Source organism: Onychomys torridus, chromosome 4, assembly GCF_903995425.1.
Source record: "Onychomys torridus chromosome 4, mOncTor1.1, whole genome shotgun sequence".
Classification (NCBI taxonomy): domain Eukaryota; kingdom Metazoa; phylum Chordata; class Mammalia; order Rodentia; family Cricetidae; genus Onychomys; species Onychomys torridus.
Genome location: NC_050446.1, coordinates 129,352,092 through 129,377,258, shown reverse-complemented (window position 1 = coordinate 129,377,258; position 25,167 = coordinate 129,352,092). Strand labels below are relative to the sequence as shown.

Below are 25,167 nucleotides of genomic sequence, written 5' to 3'. Positions count from 1 at the left end.
TACCTTATATCAACATTCTACTCCAAAGAAAGGCATTTGAGGGCTGAGAGGACATTAGGAGTATGAGTGGCTGTTGCCTCATAAAAGATGTTAAAAGGTCCTTTGGAAGGACTCTTCAGGAAGAAGAATGAGTGAAAATGTTGATTTAACTCACTGGAAATATAACCAAATATGAATTCATGGGTGCACTAAAGTCACAGCATTAGTCACTGAGGGATAGTGTGTAAAGAGATAACAAATAATGAAGAGGCATTTTATTGTCCATATTGACTGTCATACAACTGAAACATTTACAAGGAAAATCACACAAATCCACAAAAGGACAGACTCAAAGATGCGCAAGGAGGACCTTGTCTACAATAGAAAACCAGTCTGTAGCAGTGACACTGACTCCTTCTGTCTGAGCTGTAAACACGGGGTGGGTCAATATTATCCAGCATTTTTGGCGAGGCTAGGACTGTGTCTTTAGAAAAAGAAAAACAGAAGGGAAAAAATATATATATATACATATGTTGTATCGCAGTGTTTCCCATGGCCACACACATTAGCAGGACGCGAAGCTGCTCTTCACTTTGTGCTCTCCCTGGCTGTTCCTCTGTGTCCTCCTGCGTGGATCTGTGGCTGGCGCAGCACACATGTGCTAACAGCTCTTGGCAGTTGCTGTCAGTGCTCAGACCGGTAGGTGGGAAAAGTCTCTGTCCGATGAAGCTTCAGAGGGCTGGTGACATCTTTTCCAGAAAGAATTGGAAAGAAGAAACAGTTATCTCTAAAGAAAGACCAGGATCAAATCGACTAGTAATACCATTGATTCCATTTACCAGAAAGAAGCGGCATATTCATGATTGGGGACAGTATTCCTAAGGTCACTCAGTGATATGCAAATAAGCATCACTAGGGTGTGCATGATTAACATATCATTTGCATTTGGCCTTTGCATTCAGTGGTGGTCAGTCTGTTAGCAGCTATGTTATTACTTAAATTTTAAAACTCTGGTCATAGTACTCAGAGGGAATGAGAGGAACACAAGACTAGGGGGACTTTTGATGTAGATGTTTTTTGCAAACCTGACTCAAAATAAGACAATACCATACTTTTCCTTATATCATTGTTAAGTAGAAGACTTCGTTAGCTTTCTCTACTTCAAGTCCAGTTTCCAGCCAAGTGAACAAGTCAAGAATGCCCCACTCTGGAGTTAACGCAGGAATTGGCACGCTTCCTCTACACAGGGCAGAGAGTGAAACTAACTAGACACCAACAGTACCGAAGCAACCACAATGAACACAAAATAAACCAGCCTGGGCATTCCTGTAAAACACAATAAAGAAAATCCGGACTGGGCTGGAAGGGTCCTGGGAGAAACCAGTTTATCCAGCCTGATAGCCAGGCACCCTTGATTTTATACAACCAAGATGCTTTGCTGCCACCTGCTGTCCAGGAGTGGCACAAGGTGAGCATTTTACATGGCTAAGTGGGTTCTTGGTGGTCACACGGAGGGGGAGGAAATATAAAGAGGGAGGAGAGGGTGAAAACCCAGGAACCCTAGGTGTTCCGTGTGCACATTCCACATTGTTCTCCACTGCTGACCAAGAGGAAGAGGTTGTAGGTGCCCTGTGGTCCAAAGCTTTCAGTTAACACTCCCTTCAGTTGTCACAAACAACCCCTCGCCCCTCCCCACCCCAGTCCTCTCTGACCCTGTACCCAAATAGAAACACAGGTAATGACATACATAAGTCGTCTCCCTGTTCTATAAGATGAAAGGGAACACATTTCCATCCTCCCCCCAGTCCTACTGAGAGTTAAAGGAACTGCAAAGGGCTTTCTTTGTGAGCTGTAAAAGCCCAATCATGGCCCCAAACTAAAACAAATACAAAGAGAACCAAGGGCTTGGGGGCAGTGAAATGGTTCTGGGGTGACTAGCACCAAATCTGAGGATCTGAGTTCAGTCCTCAGAATTCACAAGGTGGAAGGACAGCAAATCCCAGTTGTCCTCTGACCTCCTCATACACATGCCATCATTACATATGCGTTTTACACACACACACACACACACACACACACACACACACACACACCACACACACACACACACACACACACACACACACACACACACACACATTTTTCAAAAAGAGATACAAAAGTTTGGATACTTGCAAGCCTCAGATTTGAACCCAAACAAAATCCCTGATCCACAGTAGTAGTAGTGATAGATGTTAAACTCTCCCAAGTGACCAGGAATCCCTTCTCCATTCCCAGGCAGTTTGAACACGTTTCCTAGTCTCTTTCTGATGCCCGCACTGCAACATGGAAGCATGGTATCCATACGAGGTTTTAGAATTAACCATCCCAGTATGTCTTTATTATGGTTTGATAACAAATTCCTGCAGGGAGCAGACAGCCTAGACATGGTATTCAGGAAAAATCCACATCTTGAGTCAAGCATGAGGCCCTTATTGGCAGCTTCTTAAGCTCCAGAAGCTTCCAGAAAAACTGACCTACTACCAATCACATGGGACCAGAGGAAAGCCAGTGGACAAACTGAATCCTTCAGTGAGGCTTGAAATCTGGGCTTGGCTTAAGAATAGGAAATGGACTGGGGAGTTTTCTACTCTCTCCTGCACACATACAGCCCATGTGAGATGATTGAGAGGTAGTACCAGCCTAGAGTCCACATCTGGCCCAGGGATGTTCTGGCCCACCACAGCATGGCTGACTAGAGGTGGCCTCAGACAGCTCTCAGATGAATTTCTTACTGCATATGACCTTGACAAAGGTCCCACCAGCTCTATTTTGTCCCACCTCACTCGTTTCATGTTCCCCATGATTGTGAAGACACGAGTTGGAAGTCTGGATTGGCATCTTTCCCCTTGGCTCAGGACCTAGTCTGTGGCATCTTTCCAAACTGGTGTGTACACAATGTCTGTAGGAGGGTTGACACACATTCAGAGAACAACATGATTCCCCAACCTAGCCACTGGCTCTAAGAATCTATCCTCTTGAGATTGGATATGAACCTGAACAGGCTGGGCTCAGGCCCAGAAGATCTCAGCATGGAGGCCTTTGACTCACACTGGAGCCAGGATCTCCTCTCACAGTTAAGGATTGTGTAATGAAACCTACAGGGGCTCAAAACATGAGTCCCTTGCCCATTGCTCCACTATGAGTCCCATGATCCTCACCATGAATTGACTGCTGTGGGTCCCCAATCCTTAATTCTTTACAACAGAGAAGATGAGGGTGAAGATGAGGATGAGGATGGACTGCTCTTGCCACCTCCAGCCATGCAGGTCCTCACCAGGAGGATGAAAAGAAGACCATATGCTAGATTCCAGCAGAGACACACACAGGATGCTATGATCTGGTTTTCTGTCTGAGGAATGACACAGGATCTTGTTTTTGTTTGGAAACAAATGAGTCTGTCTCTCAATTAGTTCTGATGTGGACAGAGCAGTCTAAAAAATCCTGGGGCAATGGAAACTCCTTGACATGGGAAGGGTGAAAATTCTGAATGTGGTACTAGAAAAGGGAATGAGGACGTGAGAGAGATGCACTGAACTGAAACCAGACACTCCACAGATCCATGTGAAGCCTTCAGGTTGCTCCTCTGCTATCAGCCCTGTTTCTCTGCAATATTAGAATTAAAATAGGAGTCGAGTCCAACTACTTTGCTCAGCACTCTCAACACACCACGTAAAGGCCAATCTTGACCACTGGTTTCCATCCTCCAACTCCTTTCTTCATACCGCCCCTCCCCCATTTCTGCCTCAGGACCTTTGCATTTGCTGATCTGTCTAGGAAGAAATTCTCTCTCTCTCTCTCTCTCTCTCTCTCTCTCTCTCTCTCTCTCTCTCTCTCTCTCTCTCTCTCCCTCTCTCTCTCTCTCTCTCTCTCTCTCTCTCTCTCTCTCTCTCTCTCTCTCTCTCTCTCTCTCTCTCTCTCTCTCTCTCTCTCTCTCTCTCCATATGGCTGCCTCTTCTAGGTTTAAAGTCTTGAGTTAAGTGTTGAGGCTTCCAACAGCTCCCTGATCTAAACAAGATCCTCCAGCCAATAACCATGCCTCACGTTGTGTGAGCACTTATTATAAAAACTATACACATGTTCTCTGTATAGTTACACATGTCAGCTTTGAAATCAATGTATACTTGTCTGTCAGTCAAACTTTTCATTATATTACAAGCTGCCACTTGCAAGATACATGCTTGGGAAGGAGCCCCAGGCACACCTGTCACCTAGCATGGGACTAGCATAAAGTATATGCTCAATAAACAGGCACTGGATCAATGAGTGTGTAAGTGGATAAGTAAAGAAACAAAACTGTTAACTCCTCACTAGACAGGTGATCTTAGAGACCTCACTAACCCTTCAGATCACTAATTTCTTCTTAGCAAAAAAGAAAGAACAGCTTCCTAAGATGCTGATTTAAAATTCAAGTATGTTAGGTGCCTTCCAAACAATAACTTCTTTGTTTTACATTTTATTTATTTATTTTGTGTGAGTGTTGTGTACACACATCACTACACACATGCTGAGGTTTGAGGGACTGAGTTCTCTCTTCCACCATGTGGGTCCTGGGGCTCCCTGGGCTCAGGGTGAGGTGTATTTATCCACTGAGGCTCCTCAGTGACTGTAGAACTATCTTTGTGGGATGCAGTTGTAAGCTCTCTGCCAGTGTTCATATTGTGAAATGGTTACCATTGTTGACATTGTGGAATCTTGTTATAATTGTTTTATCTATTGCAGTGCAGACAGGCTCCTCTGGATAAGTGGGCCAGCAAAATTTAATTGACTGCTTCCCTTTCACAAAATTCTCCAAGACTGTATGTATGCTAGAGGGGCCTTCACATGTTGGTTCTGAATTCTCCTAACCAAAGAAGACTGCTCCTGCAATAAAACTGGAAACTGTCAGAAGAGCAGAGAAGATGATTTGAGTATACCTTAGTGAACAGAGCTCAAGTCAAAGCTAACACTTCTCCCACCGAGCCAATAATAAAACACTATTCCCAGGCTAACCAGCAGGTGGCAGTATAGGCCTACATTTTGGAAGGTTAGGACCATTTTTCTCAATTTATCAAAAGATAAATTCTTCTTTAGAGGTCTATGTTTCTCAGATTGATCCCTAGAGATGCCAGGAAAGTTCAGCTTGAACGAACTCCATCAATGTGATTTGAGCAGATCCAGCCCCTTCCTTTGTCTGCTCATCCAGGCACTCAAGATCCATTTATCTATGCACACAGTCACTGCCAGCAAACACAGCATGGAGAACATGGAGTCATAGAGGTTCAGCGGTGCTGGGGAAGTGGCTCAGTTGGTAGACTGCTTGCCTGGCATGCATAAAGCCCTGGTTTCTATCCCTCTGGCATGGTATCACAATTCCGGAAATCAGGATACAGAGCCAAAGGCATGTTCACAGTTCTCTGTGGCTACACAATAAGTTTGAAGCTAGCTTGGGCTACATGAGACCCTATCTCAGGAAGAAAGAAGACTCCCATGCTTTCTCATATCTCACCTTTCAATAAATGATGGTGGTGCTATGCAAGACACAGAAGACAACAGGATAAAACCAGTGTGACATGCTTGCCCTCCTGGACATCAGTACCTCCCAGAAGTGCAGCCAATACTAACGAAGTAGCCACATGATTAAACAGTGAAATTCAAACTGTGGTCACTGAGTATTCTCTCTGCTCTTGACTGTAGATCTTAGGTGACCAACTGCTTGAGTTCCTGTCTTGACTTCCCCTAAATAGACTGTGGCCTGGAACACCTCCCCCCATGTTGCTCTTGGTCAGGTTATTTGTCACAGAAATAGAGATGAACCCAGGAACCTATGATGTCACATTCACAAGTACAATGAGCCCAGTCCAGGGTGAGATCTTTCCAGTGTGGTCTCCAGTGTGATCTTTGCATTGTAGGGGCTGTGCACACCATTGAAGTCCTAGAGCAAGGATGTCCCCGACAGGTTTGTTGATTGGTTTAAGTATCAGTCAGAGATGAACAAGCTAATTTCCTTGCTATAAAATGTCAGAGGTCATATTTACAGGGATAAGAAAAATATTAAATCCAGTGTTGAACTGGGAGATCTTTCCATCTTCTGGTGAGCAGATCTGTACCCTACTTCACAGGATTTGTTTCTCAAGAGGAATGAGTAGGATCTAACTGAAGCCTGGCTTCCCTGCCTTACCCTAGGGTGCTGGAGCAGTGGTCCCTACTAATAGGATTCAGAAGCATCTGGAGTCTTGTTGAAGCACTGTAGGCTGGAGGAGGCCCTACCCACTCCCCTTTAGAATGACTAGACAAAGTTCTGGAAATTTGCACTACCATTTCCCTCATAATGATGACCCATCAGCCTCGATCTCAGAGGGATGTTTCTAGAACCTGGACTCTAGCCCTTGGCCAGACTTCGCATGGGTGTCCCTTAAGAAGACAGGTTGCTGAGCCACTTTCTGGGACCCCAAGCCCCAGGACTGCTGTGGCTAGAGGCCCAAGAATCTACACTTCAGATAAATTCCAGAGGATGCTGTGAGAAATGTAAACCTTTGACGATCAGGAATCCAGAAAGATAGAATATCCAGGATGGTGAGGCCTTGGTGGAGGTCCTCAACTTGGGGAGTAGCATGGTAGCATAATGAAGCCCCTCCTCTGAGCTGCCAGGCATGCCCCCACCCACAGTGCAGGCAAGGTGCCCCTTTACCTTGCAGGTGGTACAGCTGCCCTGTGCTGTGCTGCCTTGTGATGTGCTGCCAGTAGGCACTGCGGGGCAGGGGCACCACGGTGTTCAGTGAGGCGGCCCGCTCACTCATCTTCATCTGAAGCTGGGATTGAAGAGAAAACACAGGTGAGTCAGCAAGGCAGAGCCTCACAGAGACCTGAGTGAGGGAGAGGGAGACACATAACAGACAGAGTGTCGGAACCATAAAACCAGCTGTCCACATACCACGGATCCGTTGTGGCAGTGGGCAGACTCCGGCTTAGCAGCTCCACACTTCACCCTGTTGACAACACCAGCTTCTCTTTGGGGATCACACTCCCACTCAGTTCAACCCCTCTAATCCTCTGGGGTTAAATGGGTCACCCATGCCAGGCAGCCAAAATGGCATAATCCTCTAGGCTCCTATTAAAATTCATACGGAACAACCAATAGAAGTGTGCTAAGGACTTGTGGCAATTATTTTAGCTGCTTGATGTTCTGGATAGAGGATAATTCCTGACACATAGTAGGTACACAAGAACTGGTTGCTGAAGGGAGGCACCTTCTCGTGGAGGATGGGAGAACAAAGGAAGGTGATGGGGAATAGATGGCAGTGAGAAGAGGCGGCCAAGAAAAAGTGTGAGAGCTGGATAGGCGATGTCACTGGGTCCCAGAGGCTAGCCCCAGACTTCCCAACCACCTGAGCCAAGGGCTGCTTCCTGACTCAATCTGACTTTAGTTGGATGATCCATTGCCAGTGTCAGGAAACAAAGTCACCTGTCTGCTTGGCCAGGGCACCTTTGCTCAACTGTTCACTGTTGTAGGTACTGAGGGAGCAAAAGGCCAACGCAGTACAGGAGTCCAAGATCTCAAGAGGAGCAGAGCCTGCTCTGAATTGGCCACAGCAGGGGCCCGATCACACAGAAAGGAAATCAGAGAAAAGCGGCCAGGACCACATGCACAGAAAGAGGTATGTGATGTGAAGCCATCCTGGCACACCATCCCATGTGAGTGCTGGCCCCTGGTATCCACCATACAGCTTTCTCATGCCAGAGCCCAAGTGACTAGTCTCAGACTTGACACCCTCAGTGCTTGAGCACTGGGTAATCCATCATAGCTCTTTACAAGGGAGAAATAGTCATGAAGATATGCATTTGTGGAGGACAGTTATCAGTGTATGCTTTGTGACCAGCAAAACCTGGAGGTGACTTAAACATCCCTCAGCCAACTCCTGGATAATTGCTCATAGACACAGTAGGATGCTTGATAACAGTTCTACCTGAAGACAGAAGAATTAAGTAACAAAAAAGGAAATGGGCGTACATGTTGTGCCGTGGAAGATAACACAGCAGACCACTGAAAAGCAGTGGCATTAAGTACCTGCCCTGCTGAGCTGAATGAGAATTTGATGAGAGGATATGTGCTTACCCTTGCCTAGGAAAAACTAAACGTAGAGAAAGAGGTAGAGATGATAGTGGTGATGATGATGATGATGATGATGATGATGATGGGAATATGATGATGGTAGTGATGATGAGGATGATGAGGATGATGACAATGATGATGGATGGTGGTAGTGGTGGTGGTGATGATGATGATGATGATGGTGATGATGGTGATGGTGGTGGTGATGGTGATGATGATGGATGGTGGTGGTGGTGATGGTGGTGATGATGATGGCAACAGTAGCAACAATGATGGTGATTATGGTGATGAATAATGGCAATGAAGACTGTGATGATAATGAGGATGGTGATATGGTAACAGTAGTCATAACGATGGTGATCATGAAGATGGTAGAAGTGATGGTGATGGTGATTATGATGGTGGTAACAATGATGTCAGTGGTGATGATGATGGTGATATTGGTCTGAAATTTCTTTTAAAGAAAGGTGCTCTCTGTATGTATGCCTTTAGCCTGAGTGGTTTCAAACATAATGTCTGCACATTTTCTCAATAAAACAAAATAATATTAAGTTTCACACCCAGGAGACCAAAACTCATTGCAGCTGATGATACTCAACCTGGGAAAAAGATAATAAGCCATCACTCAAAGATAATTTAATTTATATACATTTCTTCACCATTGCTGGATTGAATTTCTGGTCCTTGTCATAACTACATAGTTACCAAAATATGTCCCCATGTGACATTAGAAAGCATAGGATTTCATGGGACAGTTTTCCTTAAGAATAGATTCTGAAATCGAAAGGTGGGAAGGATGAGCACTAAGCTTGCAGGAAGCTTCTGTGGCCTTTTCCAATCTCAAGAAAAGTCCCCCAGAAAGAAAAGAAAAAGAAAAATCAACTGTTGACCAGTGATATTCAACCGAATTTGCATGCCGCATGAGAGATGAAAGGAAAGATGAATGTGGATGATGCCCTGGTGATTTGATTTTCTTAACATAAGATTATATTTAATACAATAAAGATTTTAATATAAAGGAAACCCTTGGGAAATAGCAGTCATTTCAAATTATTTGCTATATTACTGCAAATATGTTTGGATGGCCTGGCTCGATCTGGCAGTATTTTTAGAAAGCTTATTTATTTAGTAACAAGAAGGAAGCGACACTACTGTCATGTCTTGTAGAGAACAGCACAAAGCCTGGCTTCTTATTCCTCCCTTGACCCTTTGGAAGGATATCCAATCCTATGAAAGGATCGGATTTTTTGTTTTTTGTTTTTTTAAATTGCCCTTGGAAAAAAATGATAAGGAAAAACTTGTGTGTTGGACAATGTAAAAATCACTGAATGGTCCTCTAAAGGGGAGAAGGTTCTGGAAGTCACTTGAAGACCATTTGAGGGGAGAAGGCTCCCTGTTCCTTCATGCTTCTGCTAGTCGCTGTAGCTCCTGACAGGAACATCAATTAATGGCCATAGCGAAGGATTTGCCTTAGAGTGGCTGGAGAGAACTGGAGCCTTCTCCTTTATAAAACACTTTCCATACTTCTGTATCATGTTTTTTGACCATCTATCTAATACTTGTACATTAGAACATAAGAATGGGAAATAAACAAAACAATGGGAATTCCAGCTAGGACAGGACAATGGCATTCCCAGAAGACTTCCATTCACAAAAGCGTGGAAGCGTCGGGTTAGAGGAAGGCCACTTAGAAGCATATGCTTATGTGTAGACAGACTCACTCTCACACTGAGGCCCAGCTTGGACAGTCTACAAAGGCTGGACCAGGTTAACAAGAGGCAACAGAACAGGTAGAAAAATAAATTTGCTTAGAAATGCTGGGCCTTAGCTTCTTGTTGCCATGATACAAATTCTCTGACAAACACAGCTTAAGGGAGAAAGGGTTGATTTTCACTCATAGTTCAAGGCACACTCCAAGAGTGCAGAGAAGTCAAGAACACAAGGACTTGAAGTGGCTAGTCACATCAAATCCACTGTGGGCAAACAGAGGATGAGCTGTTGCAGCTTGGCTCACATTCCCCTTTCTATAGTCTCCAAAATCCTTAAGCAGGTAATGGTGTCCCCACAGTGGCCAGGCTTCCAACCTCGATATAATAAAGATAACACTCCATAGATATGACCAGAGGCCCAATACCCAGGTGATTCTAGAGTGTCAGGTTGACACTAGCCACCACCACTGGCATGAGGAGGTCCAGATGAGAAGGCCAGCAGAAACAGTATTTCAAAAGGTGGGCACTGGTGGGTGGGTGTCTCCATGGGAAAGATTGGCTGCATGGGCACATTCCTCTCTGGGGTATCCCTGGTCCCCTCGCTCATCCCCCATCTGCCAAGAACTATGTCTGAAACAGCTGTCCAAGGCTTTTCAAAGCTGACTTCCCTTCTTTAGAGGAAAGTCCTGTGCAAAGCTGCCCAGCCTCAGCACTCTAAGGGACCTTTCTCCAACTTATGGAGTGTGCCTGAGCACTGTGGGAAGTGAAAGAAGGTATGAAAGGGAATGATATCCTACACAAAACATGCACCCATGCCCCATCTCTTCTAACACACACTTCCTGCTGTCTACATGAGACAACGGCCACAAGGAAACAGCGAGCCTTCCATCCAACTCCAGTGTCAGTTCAGTAAATAATCAGAAAGCATCCAAGTTGGAAGAACTCTCAAATTAACCAGCCAAGGAAGCAAGTGTCTCCAAGCAAACCGAGTGGCTTCTTGGAGGTGGCGTTCTCATCTTCCTTACACTCTCGTCTATCTCAAGCCTCGCCATGGCCTACACCTCTCAGTTCAGCTGCTCCCCACCATGCCGGGAGGCTTGTGCTCCCAAGCCTGAGGGTCTGCTCCACTTCTCAGCCCCCCAATGCTCAGATGCCCTCCTGGAATCTGCTCAGAGATGACAGCTGTCCTCTTCCCTCCTCAGGTTAGGCCATCCTACCTCACCTCACAGTGCTCTTCTCATCCTGATCATTTCATCATTTTGCTAGCACCCCGCGAGTGGTCTACTGCCTAATGCAGAGCACAAATTCCTGGAAAATGGGGAGTATAGCTCTAATCTTAGCATCTGTAGCACCCAGCCGAGGCCTTCAGGGGCTAGTTAAGTTGTGACAGATGAAAGAATAAATGGATGTGTGAATGGATGAAACATGTAGCAAGGAAGAGTTTTCAAAACTGAATTCCAATCATCTCAGCAAGTGAGAAGCTGTTCCTGAACGCTGAATTTATGAGGTAACACGAGGTTCCGGTTAAATGAAAAGGGCAATCACTGCCTGGAGTGGGGACGCCACACTAACGCCCCATTTGGTTTATTTCACCATTCAGGTGAGGTGCTATGTGCATGTGTACCATCATTTAGGACAGGGCTGGTGGAAGGTGACTGCAGCTCTGCACATTTATTCAACAGTGTTAGCTCAAGACCCCATCAGGGAGGGAAGATAAAGTTTCATAAAGTCAAGCATTTGCCAACCTTGTACCCCCATGCCCCAGCTTCCTTTTATGCCATAGGAAAACATGCAGGGCTCTTTCTAGCCCAGCCTAAGAGAGTCCTGGTGCTCTGTAGTGTCATGAAATACTCAAAGCAACCAACTGACCTGTACAGTCCATGGGACTTTGACTGTACTAAAAGCACCAAGCTGCCAGGAAGAATTCTTTGTTCCCCCAAGTCTCTAGACCCAGGGTTGTAAAGGGCAGTCAATAAATCATAAACAAATTAACAAAAATATCAGTAGAGGCTAGAGAGGTGGCTCAGTGGTTAAGAGCACCGTTTGCTCTTGTAGAGGCTGTAGGTTCAACTCCCAGCACCAACATGCCAGTTCACAACTACCCGTAATGCCAGTTCCAGGGAATATGGTGCCCTCTTCTGGCTTCCACAGGCACTGCATGCACATGTTGAACAAACATATAGGCAGGCAAAATGCCCATACGCATAAAATAGAATAAAATAAAATAAAGATAAACCTTTAAAAAAGTCAAATTGTCATTAAAAATTAAAACACATTGCATATGATCACGTGTGTGAACTCAAAATTGCACTTGATGAAAGAAGTCACTACAAATAACATCATATTCATACATTGCTGTTTATATGAAATTCTCAGGAGAGGTCAGTCCCTTGGGAAAGTAGATGTGCCTGATGTGTAAAGGAGACAGGATTTTCTTAGGAGATAGTGAAAATGTTCTGGAATTAATTACAGTATTACAATTCTGAATATAAACCATTAACTACATAGCTTAAAGGGCTGTGTGCCTATGCTATGTATACAGAGGTGATAAAGCATGTTCCTATCTCAAGGAAGCTGCCACCAAAGTTACTAAATTAGTTAGCTGTACCTATGATAAAGTTTCTAAAAAAGCGTGAGACTATGGGTTCATGCTTAGCATCTAGGCAAGTGGTATCAAAGAAAGTAAGCCCAGACACATCCCAACCATTTGACATTATTACATAACCTTGTCATCTGCAAAGTTCAGACTTGAGAATAGCATACTTGGGTTACCCCATCCAGAAAAAAAATGCAGAAATACAATCCCATAAAGTTTTATAGATGGTTACTATATGTAACCCATAGGCTCTGGATTAGATGCACTTTTTCTTGGAGACCTGAGTGGTCATTGGTCAAGGCATGAGAGGTTAGTGGTAATGCCTTAGGAAATCCATTAAGAATCCTCCCAATGCTTGCAGTCAAGGAGGGGCTGTCTTCCAAGGTCCCTCTTCTACTAAGAAAATCCCATCAGCCTCTTGGGAGAGAAAATGTTCTAATGATCATACTATTTGGCATCCACGTGACCTAGGAGGTATCAACAGCTAATCCCCCATACCCACCAACATTTTTGGACTCTGGATTCTTACTTCAGTCTTATGGACAGAACTTGATCCCTTGTGCCTTTTGTGAATCTGAGCCCAGAAGTGAATAGCGGCAGGGGCCTTAGCTGTAATCCTGCCCATACTGCCCTGCTCCCTAATCCATTTACTTCTTCAGTAGAGCTGTGTTTGGAGCTCTGTGGAGCAGCATGGCAGCTGAAATTCTTGCCTGCTGCAGTCGGTCTCAGGAAACATGGGTCATGTTGTAACCTAGGTCTGGACCTACTCAGATACAAACATGTGTCCCCACCTTGGTGAATCCTGACTCAAAGTCCTGAAATCATCCTTATGCTAACTGACTAGTCCTGGCTTTGGCCATAAGTAACTCAAGGAGGATTCTGGCAATGACCAATGCATGTGCAAACAACATTAATGTTATCTTTGTCCATCCATTCATGTCCTGAAGGGAAGGCCCCTGCATGCTGGTTGACAGTAGGATTCAAACAAGTCAGGAGCCATAGCTGTACCTGTGCATATTTTCCAACTAAGAGGCCCCCAAAGTTTATGTAATGCTTTTCCTTCTTTTTTTCTTTCTTTTGCTCTTTCTTTCTTCTTTCCCTTTCTCCCTATGTTCTTCTTTTGAGACAGGGTCTCATGTAGCTAATGCTGGCCTCAAACTCACTGTGAAGTCAAGGATGACCTTGAATTCCTGATCCTTCTGCCTCTGCCTCCTAAGTGCTGAGCTTACAGGTCTGTGCCACCATACCTAGTTTATATCGTGCTGGGGATCAAGTCCACGGCTTCCTTCATTCTCATGGCTGCCCCACCAACTGAGTTACATCCTCAGCCAAGCCTCCGCAATTCTGATTACATTCTCAATTGTGTGTATGTGTGTTCATGTGTGTACATACAAGCACGCATGTGCACATGTGTGTGTACATGTGTGCATACATGTGTGTGTATATGTGTGTATGTGTGTACATGTGTGCACATGCAGGCATGTGTATGTGCATAACTATGTGCATGCATGTGTGTGTGTATGTTTGTGTGCTTATAACAAATTTTCAGGATGTTTTAAACATAAACTATGGCAAAGTTGAATCAGATGAGACAACAGTCTGAGAGAGACAGAGACAGAGAGACAGAGAGAAAAAGGAAGTGAGGGAGGAGGAAAAGGGGGAGAGCAAAGGGGAGGAAAGAAGAACAACTCTCAATTACCCCCTTTTCTTCTTCTATCCATACTTGGCTGTCCCTTTGCAGCCCCTGTCCTGGCCATTGGCATCTCATTTCCATCCACTTTTCTATCCAGGACACAACAAAATTCTTTCCCATTTCTCCTCAACTTCATCCTCCATGCCCTGGTTAGATCTGTTGTCAGTTGAGAAATTGCCTCCATCAAATTAGCCTGTAGTGCATTTTTGGATTACTGATTGACACAGAAGGGCCCAGCCTACCGGGGGTGTTGCAATCCCTAGGCAGGTGGCCTGAGCTATATAAGAAAAGCACCTGAATATGAGCCAGAGACAAACCCATAAACCATGTTCCTTTGTGGCTGCTCCTTCAATCTCTGCCTCCAGGTTCCTGCTCTGAGTTTCCTTCAATGGTGAATAATAACCTGGAAGCCAAATAAACCCCTTCTTCCCTTAAGCTACTTTTGGTCAGTGTTCAATCACAGCAACAGACAACTACCTGCTACATAAACAGAATGGAGTAGATAGGATAAAGCATTTCTGAAGCTCTTGGTGTACCTACAGAACAGTTACAGAACCGGAAGTGAGCGAAAGACAATGCAGTATGCTTGGATCCATTCCCGCCCCAAGAGGTCTTTATACACTCAAAGACAACTCAGTCTTTCAATCTGAAAATATTTTTCCTGGCAGCAAGAAGGGGAAAGTATCCCAATATTTGTGATATTTATGGCCTGTTCCTAAGACTTGTAATATATTGTGCTCTCTCACACAATTGATATATTTCTGTCATGTTTAGGAAGTACAGAAATATATCTAAGATAGATTTTAAATCAGCGTCAAGCAAACAACAAAAAGAGACAAATAAAGCTTGTGAACATGCTGGTTTATTATATTAGTGTATCTTTTTTAAAAGGTGCATATATAGGAGTTAAAGAGATGGCTCCGTGGTTAAGAGCACTGGCTGCTCTTCCAGAAGATCTGCGTTCAATTCCCAGAACCCAGTGGCAACTCATAACTGTCTGACTCTAGTCCCAGGGGCTGTGGTGCCCTCTCCTGGACTCCCCTGGTACTGCATACACACGGTGCACAGACATACATTCAGGCAAACACTCATACACATATAAAGTTCCATTTCTAGCACCCACAGTTGAGCAGCCAACAACTGCCGTAACTCCAGCTCCAGGGGATCCAACACCTTCTTCTGGCATACCCACACACAGACACACATGCATACATATGGTTAAAAATAAAGCAAAATGTGCATGCATAGTGAACATGGGATACGAACTAAATTATGACACTCTCCCTTCCCATGTCCTTCAGCTTAGGCTTGTCCTAACATTTTGAACCCTGCTGCATTCCATGTTCACACCACAGCCCACAACTGGCACAGGAACTTACACTGCTGTTTTCTAGCCATTTTTATTTAGCAGATGAGACACTGGATTATTCAGGTGACCCACTCTCCTCTCTAACACCCCTTTTCTTGCTGAAAATTTCTCCCAACTTTCATTCGGAGAGCTGATATAGAGATGGCTGCTTCAGTGACCAACTTTCAAATGGGTTTCAAACTTGAATTTTAATCTGCACACTAAAATGGTTTTTGACTGACTCAAAAATTGCTTTTAAATGTTGCTGCCATTTCACAAAAGCAGTGAGTTGGTGATTTCATTTTTGTCCTTAAAGAACTCCCCTCCAGGTTATTGTGTAACAGACTAATCTGTAATCACCAACAAGAACAGGGTGAGTCTTTGGGAAATTATAGGAAATGAATTTAAAGGCAAGGAGTAGAGCGATTCTCTACCTATGATACGAGTGACAGTTTGTCACTGGGATGAATTTAAATACCAGATAGCCACACTCTGTGCTTCCTAAATCTGTGTTCATTTTTGATGAATGCCTGGCAATGGCATCAGACCTCTCTTTCGGGGGTCTTAGAACCTTGGAATGTATCCCCTGCAGGTACATGGACATTCTCATATTTGTGGGATGAATTAATTTATTAAGAAACATAAGGCTGCCGGGCAGTGGCGGTGCACGCCTTTAATCCCAGCACTCAGGAGGCAGAGGCAGATGGATCTCTGTGAGTTCGAGGCCAGCCTGGTCTACAGAGTGAGTTCTAGGAAAGGCACCAAAGTTACACAGAGAAACCCTGTCTTGAAAGAAAGAAAGGAAGGAAGGAAGGAAGGAAGGAAGAAAGGAAGGAAGGAAGGAAGGAAGGAAGGAAGGAAGGAAGGAAGGAAGGAAGGAAGGGGGAAAGGAAGAAAAAGAAACATAAGATCAATGGATATGTGAGATAAGAAAGCATGGGAGAGACACAAAGAGGTAAACTGGAAGGAGCATTGTTTGGCACTATTCATATTTTCCACCATGTTCAAACTGAAATGAATGTATTTGGGAATAAATTCCACCCTTACTTGCATGTGTACCATTCAGTTCACTGGCTGAAAGGACTTGGTAACACTGAATAACACACTGAGGGCAGGGTGGGTCTGTCTCCCTCCCAGAACAAGAAGGTGAGGTGGTTGGTTAGTCATGCTCCCAGTAAAAGGACTTAAAAGGACAAAATGCCTTTGCATTCCACATGGCAAAGTGGTGGTGTGACAGCTTCCCACCCATCCAGCCTCCAGTCCCAGCCTGCTGCTCTCCTCCAAAGGACATTAGCATAAAACCAGAAGTTAAAAAGCTGCTAGAAAGGGCTCTCAAGGAATCCAAACAAACTCTCAAGTCTAACCTGGAAGCAGAGCATCACTTAGAGTGAGGTTTGAACCGGATCTTAAACATCAGGTTTATGTCTACAGAATCTAGACCAAGTGGTCAACGCTAAATAAGACCAAGAGCCTTACACAGGGGTTTTCTTCAAAAGGCATTGAAAACCAGGTGTCTGTCCTTGTAGCATGCCTGGAAAATCTGCATTTCCAATGTTTGTCAAATACCCCAGCAGATTCTCACTAATGCATGTCAGAGGCTCTCACTAATATATCTCATAGAGTTTGGTCTGGCATTATGGATTGAGATAAATATGCCTGCTGCTTTCTTCCAGGCTCTTTTCCCTCTATGAGAGGCAGGTTCATTCAATCAATACAAACTATTTAAAATGCTAATTGCTGGCCTAAGTGACAACCACATTGTGGTTGAGACCTGGGGGGGGGGTGTCAAAGGGGGAGGGTCAGTGGCTAGCTAGCACAGGGTGCAGAGACCAGCATGTCAGCTCCTGGGTGTTCTCTCCTCCCTCAGATGGCCTAGGGCATTAGCAGAATCCTAGTGCTTTCCAATGAGAAAACTTACAACCTGCTCTTGATTCCCTAAACACACAAAACATCATAAACATCCATGCTCAGTAAAGGCTTGCTAAAGGCTGGCTTGCATTATTGTATTTAGCCAAGTAGGAAATTGTACCCAAGTGGACACTCCGCTCCCTGCTCAATGATGTGTGCACAGAAGGAATCCTGTGCCTTACTGTGGGATTTTATCCCTGTAAAGTATATTAAAGCTCGAAGCTCAGGCTCTCAGTAGCTCTCATCTGGCTCCTCATATTTGAGACAATCACTGCTCTTGAGAGCACACTTCATGTTCTTCCTCTCATTCTGGACCAAGAAGCCAGGTCCTGAGATTCTCCACTCACTGTGGAGTCCAGTTCTCAACGGGCACTTCCTGAACTGGGGGCCTCTAGAAATGGAGATTCCAAGGCTACCATGAATATGAATACACCGCTAGGAGACAGGAAGTTGTGCACAGCAATTCCCTCCCCACATCTGCTAAGTTACAGCAAGCAGGACACAGCAACTTCCTGCTGACCAACCTTGGTGGTGACCTCCAACAAACACCAGAGCTGAGACCCACAGTACCTTCCTCGGCCTCATGATCACCAACAGTTTCCCACACCACAGCATATGGACATTCATGCTCCTTCTCTGCTGAACTTGGAGAAGTCTCCCCCAAAGAGTCCCCCATCTCAGGTGACAATGACTGCAAACCCAAAGCTCTGTCTCTTTCCTCACTCTCTACTTAGGAGAGCCACTGTGCCTCAGCTGCCTCCTCTAGGAAATGGAACTGCTATCACCAAGAAGATGCAAAGTGCCACTTTGTGGTAGGCACGCACCTTTAATGGTTGCCCTTGGGAAGCCAAGGCAGGATTTCAGGTTTGAAGCATCCAGGGCTTCCTAGCAAAAGGCCATCTCAAACACCAAGCAGAACTTCTACTTCACTAGATAGATATGTTGTCAGACTACCTTCTGAATACTTATACTTCTATCCATAGATTGGCTCTATGCCCAGTTTTGGTCACAGGTGCTTTTTTTGCAGTGGGCAGCAGTCAGTGAAGAGATTCATAATGAGTGAAAGTGCTGAGAATATGTGATTGGGGAGTGTTCAGCTCTAGATGGGACAACTGTATCCACCTCCCTAAGGTCCAAAAACAAACAAACAAAAAAAAACCCAAAACACTGTGGAATGGAGAGCAGAGAGAATGTAAGAGCTGGAGGATCAGAAAGTACCACAGAACGCTGTCCTCCAGGCATGGTATGGCCATCGAACTCAAGAAGTCACAGCAGCTGTGGTTTCCTGCACAAGATTAAGCCAGTCGGCATGCCAGCATGGATGTGACTTGTACTCATGTGGTTCCATCCCTAGCTGGGGAACTGTTGGCATCTGATGGCTAGGGGGTAGGGAAAGCAGTATCTTTAAGGCCACTGGTAAGGTAGATGGCCCCACACCTATAAGCATAACGGTAGCTTTATATGCAGAGATATTTTGAAGACATTAATTAATGCAAAAAATACTCCATTGGTATAAGGAATAAATTTATTATCATCTAGACCTAGAATATCACCTAGACACTAATGCTGACAAATTGGCCAGATAGCAAATGGGTTTTTGGACAATACAGTCCTGAGTCACAGCTACACAACTCTACTGTTTCTGTGTGAAACAGCTGCAATGGGATATAAATGAATGGGGGCAGAGCATGCTGCAATAAAACTTTATTTATAAATATCCTCACAGTCCATACTTTCACCCTGAGCCACAGGAGGTCACCTGAATTTGAACTCCTTTGTGTGATTTGTAACTATTACCACTGGCTATTCCTTGTTAAGTGAGAAAATCTGCAGCCAACTTCCATACATGTCACATGATGGTGACTTTGTGAAGCTGACTGTGACCCCTGAGAACCCATCCCTGTGTGTGTCTATGGGCATATAGATAGAGATTTCTGTATAATGTGAGACTGAATGGGTGTGCATGAAAATGGTACACATGGGTTCTTCCTTTCCTTCCATTCTTTCATGTGGGACTGCGGTTGACCTAGGGTCCCACAAATTCTATGCACCTGCTCTGCTACCGAGCTATGGCCCCAGCTCCTTTGACCTTTGGTCTTTAATTTCGTGCCAGGCTCTTACCATATCACCTTAGTTGGATTTGAACTCACTCTGTAACCCATCCAGTCCTTGAAGGTGTAATCCTTTTGCCCCAGTTTTCCAAGAAGTTGGGACTGCAATCCTGTGCCAACAAGCCTAGCTACATGTGTGTTCCTTAACAAGCTTTAGCAGTTTCTAATCAAGAGTAAGTGTGGAAAATAAGGTCCATACAAATAATGGGAAGAAAGAAATGCAGAACTGAGCATGTATATGATCATAATTTTGCAGTTAGTTAAATTTTACATACATGTGTTTATGTAAAATAAGCTAAATGGGATGTTGAAGCCAGTCCCTAGCTCCAAGGATAGTTATTAAAATGGAGAAAAAAACATGTGCAGAGTTGCAGCAAAGAACCAGCTGGAACTGCTTGTTCTGGCTCTAATTACCACTCTATCCAATCCAGCTGTCCAGCTCAGTGTTCTGTTCACAGCTCCCTCCCGCCAGCCCTGTCTCGATGCATGGAGTCTCTACTCTGAGATCTACAGTCCATCCACTCACTCATTGCATGGATTTCTATACTCTAAGCAGGTACCGCACTAGGGCTGGAAGCTGAACTTTCAATAAAAGACTGTTTCTCTGATCCTCTGTGTCTGAGAGGCAGTTGCAAGCCCAGCTTTGGCCATGCACAATCAAGTTCCACAATGGCACTGCTTTCTCTACAAAGGAGAGCTTGTTTTCTTCTGAGCACCACTCTCCTTCCTGAGAGCAAAGTTCTCTTGAGCACACTTTTAACCTAGTTCGTGCCTTGGGGATTCCAGGCACATGGTAGGCACTTAATACAAAGGGGTGGATGCTGAGTGCTTGATGAATGAACTGACCAAATGTGAATAACTGAAGAGAAGTACTCTATCACCTGCTTTCCTACCACACCCAGTCTTAGGTGGTGCTGGGGATTGAGTCCAGGGATTTCTGTATGCTGGGCAAGCATTCTACCCACTGAGCTATATTCCCTGCCCCCACCCCGCTCCCTGCCAAACACTACCGTCTATCCCCTCATTTGCTAGTCCATGTGAACAGCTTAAGGTGCTTTTTGATTTAATAGGATTTGAATAACACTACTAAGAGAATCATTGCACGCAGCCAAGTACATCCTGATATTGCACTGCATCTGTCATGTTTCTCATCATTGTGACAGTCTCAGTGGGTCTGTCATCATGGCAGGGGGCATGGTGGCAGAAGTGGCTGAATCCATGGCAGGAAAAACATACGGTTTTTCACATGGTGGGTGGACCAGAGAGTATGACCAGAAACAAGACCGAGCTATTACCCTCAAAGGCTCCAGACCCTGTGAGATCATCTTCACTATGAAGGCTCTGTCCCCTAAAGGTTTCACAACCTCCCAAACAGGGCCTTCAGCTGGGACCAAATGGTCAAATATGTGAGCCTTTGGGGGTCACTTCACATCAAAGCACAACACCTATTTTATAGAATGAGAGGCAAATAGAAGGGAGTAACTTGTTTAAAGATGTCACAATGGGTAGCTGAAGGTAAAGTTAGGATTGAAGGCCTGGTCCCTGACTCCAGAATTAAAATTCATGACAATACCTTGTCCGTCCTTTGTAGATCCTGATAATGGACTGGGGAGATGCCTCAGTCAGTCAAGTACATGCCTCAAGTGCGCACACACACACACACACACACACACACACACACACACACACACTGTACACACACACACTGCACACTACACACACTGCACACGTACTACACACACTGCACACACACACTGCACACTACACAGACACAATGTACATACACACACTGCACGCACATACACACACTGCACACCACACACACTGCATGCACACACTGTACACACACTGCACATACACACTGCACACTACACACACTACAGACACACACTGCATACACACACTGTACACAAACTACACACACACTGTACACACACACTGCACACACTGTACACACATACTGTATACACCCACAACACTGCACACACACTGCACACACACACTACAACACTGTACACACACACTGCACACACACACTGCACATACACACACACTGCATACACACACTGCACACACACTACATACACACTGTACACATACACTGCACATGCACACACTGCACACTGCAGACACACACACTGTACACACACACTGCACACACACACTACACACACTGTATACACACACTGTACACACACCACACTGCACACACACTACACACACTGCACATACACACACTGCACACACACCACACTGCACACACACTACACACACTGCACACAAACACACTGCACATACACACTACACACACACACTGTGCACACACACTACACACTACACACACACTGTACACACACACTGCACATACACACACTGCACACTACAGACACACACTGCACACACACGCACTGTTCATACACACACACACAACACTGCACACACACACTCTCCTGAGGATATCATGAAGACCCTAAAAGATGATTGCGCAATGGCAACTGGCCACAGTGTCAGCTGCTGAGCAATGGGAATATTCTCACTGTTTTAGGAGTATGCCATGAGCGAGGAGGAGTCTGATCAGACTCATGAGCTCACTGCCTAATGATCCTTTTCCAGCCTGAAATCTTCTATCAGCAAACACAGGCTCTTTACTGCCTCCTAATGGAATCATGCTCACCTCAAAGAGTACTAAATCCTGATTACAAGTCTGGTCATGCTTAACAGACGCCACCAGAGGAGATGCCTTCACTCCTCCTGTGTCATTGGAAGCAAAAGCAATGGATGTTCTTACCATCAAGAGGATTCAAAGACGTCACAAGATCTTATTGAACTCTCAAGAAAATATAGCAGGCATGCCCTTGTTCAACGTTTGGAGGGAGGGGAGGGGAGGGGAGGGGAGGGGAGGGAAAATGGAGAGGGCTGGAGAGACTTCAGCTTGCAAAGCAAGGACACACATGCATGTGGATGAGCTTGATCCCCAGAATGTAACTGAAAAAAAAAAAAAGCCATAGCATGATGGTGCATGCCCTTAATCTCAGTGCTGGAGAGGGAAGGGCAGGTAGATCCTTGGCTGGGCAACCCAGCCTGCCTGAGGAGCTTCAGGCCAGTGAAGAGACCCCACCTGAACAGAACAACAACAAAAATAACCAAGGTGGACAGTGCCTGAGGAATGATACTCAAGTCTGACATCTGGCTTCCACACATGCGCTCCAACACATGCCACTCAGGCCCATGATACATATGACCATGAAGGCAACCATATATACACACAGTAAGACAGAAGGAAAGGGAGAAAGAAAAAAGAAAGGAGGTAAGGGAAGAGAGAGAAAAGGAGGATGGAAGAAAGGATGCAAGTAAGGCAGGAAGGAGGGAGGGAGAGGGAAGGGAAGGGTGGAAGGAAGGAAGGAAGGAAGGAAGGAAGGAAGGAAGGAAGGAAGGAAGGAAGGAAGGAAGGAAGGAAGGAAGGAAGGCTGCTTTCTTTCCTGCTTAAAAAAAAAGAGAGAGAAGAAAAACCTTGCAAAGGACACATGACCCAGTGAGCAGGGAGCTGACTGAGACAAAGCCTCCATTGTGGCTCACAGCTTTGACAAGCAGTCTGCTTGTGAAATCAACCATTTGGGGCCAAATTGCCAAGTGGAGATCTCTGCCATGCACCAGATGCACTTCAATGGTTATTTTCATGGGAAATGAAAGTGATTCACATCAATTTTTCCAGAGCCATATGAGTCCTCAGCCACATGCACAAAACAAAGCCATTGCTCCCTTCGTTTCGGGTAACTGCCTGCCTTCTTACTGAAGAAACGCTCCCACCTGCACTTTGGAGGAAGCATAGTTTGGGACCAGGCATCTCATGCCTCTTAAAGTAGACCTGCTTCGAGCCAGAACCTTTTGTGGGCATTGGGACGAAGTGAATTTTGTATTTGGCTTTATTTGGGGAGTTGTTTCTTCTTCTTCTTCTTCTTCTTCTTCTTCTTCTTCTTCTTCTTCTTCTTCTTCTTCTTCTTCTTCTTCTTCCTCCTCCTCCTCCTCCTCCTCCTCCTCCTCCTCCTCCTCCTCCTCCTCCTCCTCCTCCTCTTTTACTGTTTCTAACACAATGTTTTGCCCATCTAACAAAACTTTGAGCCTTGTAGCATACTCAGAGTTCCCTGGCAATCAGCGGTTTGTGGATTTGTGCACCAGCCACTTTTTCAACAGCAGACTTCTAAGGTTAGTATATGGGGCTGGAAGGACTGCACAGTGGTTAAAAGCAGGCACACCTTTGGAGAGAACCAAAGTCCCTTTCTCAGCACCTGTGGCTCCCAGCCACCTAGAACTCCAGCCTCAGGGGATCCAATCTTGGGCACCTGGGGCCAGGTTCTTCTCTCTTCTCTGCATTTCAGGAGGCCAACAATGTCCCAGGCCCCCTCTCCACTGGCTATGCTTTGTTGGATCACAAGAGTTGACAATCAACAGTGAACTCCAGTTGTTGTGAATTGTCTCCTAGTAAACAGGCACTCAGAGAGAATCCATAGTTTAGAGTAACTGCACATTCCAGCTTGTCTAGCTATAGCCTTTCCATATACATTTTATTGTATAGGCAGCACTCTGACTGGGGCTGTCTTTGTGTGCACACGAAGTGTAGGGCCCCAGGCTCAGATGCTGCCATCATGAAAATCTTCACAGCTTATTCACAAGGACCTTCATTTTCATTTTGAGCCGATTCACTACTTGGCCAAATTTATTGTTCTTTTTTGCATATGTGCATGCATGTTCCCGTGTGTGGGCAGATGTATTTGTATGTGCACTTGCATGTGGAACCACATGTTGACACAGAGTGGCTTCCTTAACCACCTTCTATATTGAGGCAGAGTCTTCCAGAAAACTTGGAACTTGACAAATCTGGCTTGTCTAGCTAGCCAGCATGCTTCTAGGATCTTCTACCTCCTATGTCCTGGGATCACAGGCAGGCTGCCATGCCCATCTGGCTTTTCGGCCATCTGAAGTATAGTCCTCATGCTTATGTGGTAAGAGCAGCATCTGATGAGCCACCTCCTCAGCCTAGCCCTATTATTTCATTTACATGTGTGAATGTTCTGCCTGCATGGATGTCTGAGCACTGTGTGTTCTCGATGCCTGTGTAGGTCAAAAGAGTCTATCAGAGCCTTTGGAACTAGAGTACAGACAGCTATGAGACACTGTGTGGGCGTTGGGAATTGAACTCAAGTCCTCTGGAAGAATAAGTGCTCTTAATTGTTGAACCACCTCTCCAACCCCGCCCCAACCCTTTTCTTCATGGAGTCAACTCTCAAAAGTATTTCCATTCAGAAATCAATGTCTGCTGCCATCATTTTGATCAGACCTGACAAGGGCTTTAGAAGCTTATCATAGGGTTTGTTTGGTATTGTGGATTGAAAACTCTAAAAGCCCTGTTTGCTCTCCCAAAGAAGAGCACCCAGATGACTGCAGCCAGTGATAAAACTACTGTTCACACACACACACACACACACACACACACACACACACCCCTACTGTACACACACACACACACACCCCTACTGTACACACACACACATACAACTACTGTATACACACACACACACACACACACACACATACACACACACTTCTTGTTTTCTAGCATAAACTCTTGATACATTCTGACACTCCCCAGAAAGAACAAGCCTGTGCTAGTATATTAATAGTCTCAATCTTTAAT

The 25,167-nt window shown here is 45.1% G+C and overlaps 1 protein-coding gene across 1 annotated transcript in view; it reads right to left on the bottom strand.

Annotated features, from left to right (window-relative positions):
- Positions 1-237: 237 nt before the first annotated feature.
- Dok5 (docking protein 5) overlaps positions 238-25,167 on the bottom strand; it is a 148,423-nt gene continuing 123,493 nt past the window's right edge. Inside the window, exons 7-8 of the mRNA XM_036185022.1 lie at positions 6,689-6,809; positions 238-728 (exon numbers count right to left, since the gene is read on the bottom strand). Coding sequence (XP_036040915.1) covers positions 664-728; positions 6,689-6,809 — 186 coding nt within the window. The 3' untranslated portion in view covers positions 238-663. The remainder of the gene's footprint in view (positions 729-6,688; positions 6,810-25,167) is intronic.